Raw genomic sequence first — 6,000 nt, forward strand, 5'->3', positions numbered from 1 at the left:
GCCCCCTGCAGGTACTCAAGCACATCAGCACCCCAGCCCTATCTTCAGAGGAGACGGCTAATGCCACCTCTTGCCTGCCGTAGCCACGAACGCCTGAAGTGCTTGGACACACTTCTCAGAATGAGACCTCTGATGCATTAGCTCCTGTTCCAACACCGCGTCACATGGGCAAGGCGCCGCCTCTCACTAGCCACGTCCCCACACTGACACAGCGCCAAGGGCCCGCTCTGCCCGTCATCCACATCGTGGCTCTGGGTTTAGCGCCCTTGTCTCAGTGTGGATCTCTCACTTTACATGTTTTAAACAAGAGTGTCCATAGAACATGTGTGAGGTGTGGTAAGGCCAGCAGGTCAGGAGATGCCTGCTGTAAAGACATTGCCATTACTCACAGTTCCCAGAGGAAGGAGCGCCTCACTGGGCTGGGGCCGGTGCTGTGAGCAGGAGCCTGGTTTCAGGGATGGGGGTGCCCAGGGCTGTTAGTGGTTATCTGGGCTCTGGGGTGGTGAGGGCAGGCAGATGTGACCTGGAACATGTGGGCAGGTGAAGGAGGGGTCAGGCATGGGCACTGGGTCATGGATTCGTATTGAGAGTTGCTCTCTGGGGACTGGCCACCCTGACACTGGTTAGCAAGGCCCTGGGTGTGGCTTCTGCTTCACCTGAGCTTTGTTCTCTGCCCTGGAAGGACCTGGTCTGAGTGCCCAGGTTGACCTGTACCTGGCAGCTCCCCTGGGCACTCCGTGGACTCCCAGCATAGACCAGCAGATGTGTTTGCTTCTGCCCCCGAGCCTTTCTGCAGCCTGCGTTGTCCATCTTAATCAACGGCCTTGCTTTGCACCCTCTACGCCAGCCCGCAGTCCAGCACGACCCCCTCCCCTCCTCTCTTTCCCAGTCGCCATCTTTACCAACACCTGCTGTGTGCTGACATGAGTGGGCTTGGCCATGGAGCTTCCCGTCCACTCTGTGCCTTCTTCTGCCCAGCCCGTTTCTGCCAAGACCCCTGTGATGGGCTCAGCCGCCTTCCTACCCTCTTGCGTTTTCTCGCCATCAGACCTGTCCCATTCTATTGTGAAGCCTCGAGTGGCTTCCTGGGCAGGCCCTTCTCGGTAAGACTCGCATCTGCCTGCCTGGACGCCCTGCCTGTGGGAGGCCACACAGTGTGCCCAGCCAGCTGCCGGCTTGCTGTCCTCACCTCTCCCTGCCTCCTTGCTGCCTGATGAGGCCCATTGCCCCCGAGGCCAAGACTGTGTGTCAGCCCTTCTGGAAAGCCACCACCAGCCCTCTGGCTGTAGTGCATTCTCCTTGCCTCTTGGTACCTCTGTGCACCTTGCCGCCATAATCCCGTGGCACCTTGACTGCCCTTTCATTGAGCAGGTCCTTTGAGGTCTGCTTGAGAAGGCACTCCTGGGGCGGAGGGTACAGAAGCACCTCCAGTGAGACCTATCCTCCTGTGTAGCTGCTTCCCTGGGCACAATGGGAATCATAAAATAATCAGACTTGTGAGTGTCCAGTTATATCGGGTTGTCAGGAAAGTCATGACATATTTTTGCATAGAAAAATACGTCATCATTTCTCGACCTAATAATTAAAAGACGTTGTTGCCATGTAAAGTGTGTGACCATCACGAGATTCAGTAAGGGGAAAATAACGAGGTAACCATCTCCCACGTGGGCCTGAAACTCGAATCACCAGAGTTAACTGCCAGTTCAGACCAGTGCCTTTGCACGTCCATCCTTCGTATGTAGACTTACTGCAGCACCTGTTGGCGCTGAGGGTTTTCAGATTTCCTCGGACCGGGGCCTGCTGTACTAGCCAGCCTTCGGACAGTCCCGGCTGAGCGCCGAGAAATGTGCTGCACAGGTCACCCCAGCCCTCGCTGCTGTGTGCCCGCCCTGGCGTCAGATCAGCCTAGTTAGGTAGTCCCCCTCACTGTCCTCAACGCCTGGGAAACCATTTAACCTTTCTGGACCTCAGTTTCCTTCTCAGTAAAATGCAGAGTAACAGGGACCCTTACAAGTTGAGGGTTCGTCAAATGTAGCAAGTGGCATGTCTGCTGTGTGGTTAGTAAACAGAACGACTCCAGGCAGTGAGTTCTGTGTTCAGACAAGCCCACAGCTGCGGCTCCTGTGCCCTGGAGAGCTGTCTTAGGTGGAGACTAAATGATCTGTCCATGAAATCAAGCAGCTTTATGGGAGATGGGTTTGGGAGACAAATCACAACCCACTTTCTATTCCTTTTACTGTCTTGTACATTTTATTTAAGGGTGCTAAGATACCTTCAAGAACAACATGCCACTGCAGGAAAGCTAGAATAGGGTCAGGACATCTGGCTTTGTTTCTTCTAAGCATTTTGTCTGAATTGAATGTCACTTTTTTTTTTTTTAAGAGAGATATTTTTGCTTAGGTCATGTGCATTAGCTGGGGAGACAGAGACAGAAAGCAAGAAACCACCCCCCAGAGGGATGGCCACACTGCAATCCCTTTTCTACATGCACCCAGCTTGGGTTTTAAGTCACTGGGTACAGGACTCCAACCATGGTCAGCTATGTGGGAGTCCAGCGATGTAACCATTATGCCATTTGCTGGTCCCAAATGCCACTCTTTTTAATTAGCCGAAGATGTAGCAGTTTCTTTATTCAGTTTTCTTTAAAATCCAAGTTTTAGTCCACAGACTTGTTTATTAATACTTTAAGTAAAATCATGCTTTTAGTCAAGATAGACATACATTCTCATTTTTTAGTATGTATTCCTATCCCTGCAGTGCTGTTGACTGTGTGTCTGTATGAGACTGTGCATTTATTGAGAGGAAGACATTCTGTTTAGTCTGTGGTTGTTTATTAGAAATCTAGTTAATTTAAGAAATTACAGTGGAATAAGTGGTCAGAACCACTTAGTGTAGCCCCATCCTGCCTGGCTGAGTGTAATGTCGCTGATAGAACCGCTGCCTATGCTGAAGAGACTGTCCTATGGGGAGCGTTAGTTGTCTGACATGCACCTGGAGTTCTAGAACTAGAAACTAAGGTCCACACAGAAGGCAGGGTATCTGCCCTTTCCTGTGGTTGAGAGTGTTGTTCTGTTACCCTTGGTCATTTCTGTGCCTCCCTCTCATCACCATCTAGGAAGAACGTTGGCGAAAAGCACAGAAACCAGTGAATTGTGGCTGTGGAGTTTCTGTGGAGAAAGAGCATCAGAACTCACCTGGACTGTCTAGGCCGGCGACCCTCCGCACACCCAGCACGTCTGTGGCCCTGACTGGAGCATTCAGGGTGCTTTCAGGGGACTGTCAACGTGGGGGTGGGAGAGAGTGGGGTGCAAATGCTTTGCAGCCTGAACCTCAAAACTGTGGCCCTCCAAGGAGAGCACTACTTGAAGAAAAGAAAAAAGTCGAACAGCTTCTCAGGGATGTGTTCTGTGCACATAGAAGCCATAGTTACAGTGCAGGTGGCGGTTTTCGGGACGCTCCGATTCCAGTTCTGTGAGATGTGAAGAGGGAGCCACTGACGTTCATTGCCGTTCCATGGCTGGTGTAAAATACGTACATGTTTACCTTTATTTTTATAATATGCCAATGCATTTAAATTTACACAGTTTGAAGCTTCTACGTCAGCTAACACTGGGTGCAATATTCTGCATGAGAACTGTGCCAAGATGGGGCTGGTTTCCTACTTTAATGCAAGATTTTTTTGTTCTTTGTTTTTCAATCCTTCTGAGTTTTTCAAAAGGCAAATGGCCTGTCTCCTGGTCAGTGCCGGCCCAGAGAGCACCAGTGCTGGTGAGAGCTGTGCACCTTTGGGTGCGGGTCCTGCTGAGGTCATCCATGCTGGGCAGAGGGAGTCACACGTGGGGGCCAAAGGAGAGCGTTCTTGGGATGCCTGAGTCTCTCAGTGGTGAGAGACAGTCAAGAGCCCCTTCTGAGTCCTGTGAGGTGCCTGTTGATGGGCACCTTTCTCTCCCAAGTGGAGACAGAAATCGCAGAGCGCTTCGCAGGCTGCACCTCTGGCTGCCGCCCTGGCTGGAGAGCTGGAGCTCCGCTCAGCAAGGCAGAGCCTCTGGTCTGATGGCTCCCTGCCAAGAACTCATAGAAATCTCTGTGGCCCCCCCGGGGGATGGGGGTGATTTCTCACTTTCTCTGTCTCTCCAGTGAGCGCACACCATATAGCAAAATCTCTAAAATGTCCACATGGTTAAACTGAAAAAGCAAACCAAACCAGTCCCCCTCTAGTCTATCACTGACTGGGGCCAAACATCAAATGTTAATGTGACACACTTCTCAGAGAGCATAAAGGAGTCGTTTCCATCTGCCTGCGCTGTGCGTCCATCACACGTGTGTAAGACTGATCCTCACCAGTGTCAGACAGGAGACAGGAGCCAACTGCTATTACTCCTCCTTATAGCATACTGATTCTTGAAACGCCACAGATTTCTTACTTTAGCAAAACTTATATTTTTAAAAGAAATGACAAGTAGCCACCAGCCAGAATATTTCGTGCCCCAGGAGTTAACCTCACGACACCAGAGTCTCCGGTAAAATGACAGTGACTTCTGATCGTAAAATCAAACGGGAAGCAGGCTATTTTTGTGTTTTTTAGTATTGACTACGCACCTCAAGTTCGAGATTTTGTTTTCTTTTAAAACACAGTCACAGATTAATCTAGTGAATCCTTTTGTCACAGTTCTCGTGTGTGTGTGTGTGTGTGTGTGTGTGTAAATGTATTCTGAGTGGTTACATTTCATTGATTTATGGACCATCGAAATGTTGGGCAATAAGGGTTTTTAATTGGCAGAAGACAGTTCCTCAACTGTCAAATTGACCATTTTTGACCATCCTTTTGAAAAAGACTTCTAAGTATCTGACTTTGGACTAACTCCCCAGGGGACCATGTTAAATGCAAAAACTGCTCCCTCCAGCCACACCCGCGGTGTGGCTGTCTCGTGAACACGAATGCCAAGCCCTCAGCACCTGCTGTCTGGCGGGTGGCATCTGTGCCATCACCGAACCCTGGGGCAGGGCCACATGTGACCAAGAAGAAGGGTCGTCAGGATAGAGGACGTGACCAGCAGAGACTGCAGAAACGCCCACTGCCCACACCATAGCGAGGAGGGCTGGGGAGACGAGAACTCTGCTGTGCAAGGCCTGCGGGGACCTCACTCTCCCCAGGCCGGGGCTCAGGGCTGGTGAGTCCAACAGGCAGCTCACTAAGCACAGGGGCGTCTCCAACACACGCTCTCCAAGTCGGGGACAACTCTTTCTACTCGTGTCTGACATTTCTGGGGTTGTGAAGGGGCTACCGGAGAAGTGCTTTCCCCCTTCTAAGAAAACACGAATGGCAGCGCTTGTATCTTGACACATGTGCATCGGACTCTTTGAATAAATACAAGGAAAGGCTTGATGTGACCCCAGTGGGTGTGTGTGTTTATTCCAGTTTGTGATCTGCCCTTGCGACTCTTGTTTCCTTGTCACAATTGGGGCAGAAAGTTTTTTAAAATATCATTAAAACTACAAAATAATGGTTAAGCAAGTATATGCCTATTTATTTCTGTTTTTGTTTTAGTTTCATCAAAGAATAACCTTTATATTTTGGTTTGTATGCCATGTTGGAGCAAGGGGAGATGGGTGGAGACAGCTCTTGAAGATTTGGGGAATAAGTCCCTGCAGACTGAAGGGTCCCTCTTTTGAGGCTGGGCACACAACTGTTGGGTATGGGCTGGCCCCTAGTTCTCCTGTCAGTGACCGGTATGTTCCCGAATCAAAGCTTACAAACTGAGACTTTCTGATCTCTCTTCCCAGGGCTGTGAGCAGAAGACCCACCCTCACTCTGCGGCTGTCGGGCCCGGGGTGGTAAAGGAGGAGAGGGAGCCTCTGGTAGAGGGCTGCAGCCTCTGAGTCAGGACCCAGACAGACGAGTCCCCCAGTGGTGCCAGCTCAGGGTCTGGGCAGGGACCCTCAGACCTTCCCGAGCACGCATGGACCTCTGTCCTCAGAACTGCCTTCACAGGTGGCCAA

General features: G+C 50.8%; 1 protein-coding gene across 1 annotated transcript in view; it reads left to right on the forward strand.

The window, feature by feature from the left end:
• MFHAS1 (multifunctional ROCO family signaling regulator 1) overlaps window positions 1-5,511 on the forward strand; it is a gene marked incomplete at its 5' end in the record, with an annotated part of 57,556 nt that extends 52,045 nt beyond the window's left edge. The window contains 1 exon segment of the mRNA XM_006167206.2: window positions 3,116-5,511. Coding sequence (XP_006167268.2) covers window positions 3,116-3,149 — 34 coding nt within the window.
• Between the last annotated feature and the right edge of the window lie 489 nt (window positions 5,512-6,000).

Source organism: Tupaia chinensis, unplaced genomic scaffold (assembly GCF_000334495.1).
Source record: "Tupaia chinensis unplaced genomic scaffold, TupChi_1.0 Scaffold144602_1, whole genome shotgun sequence".
Lineage (NCBI taxonomy): Eukaryota > Metazoa > Chordata > Mammalia > Scandentia > Tupaiidae > Tupaia > Tupaia belangeri.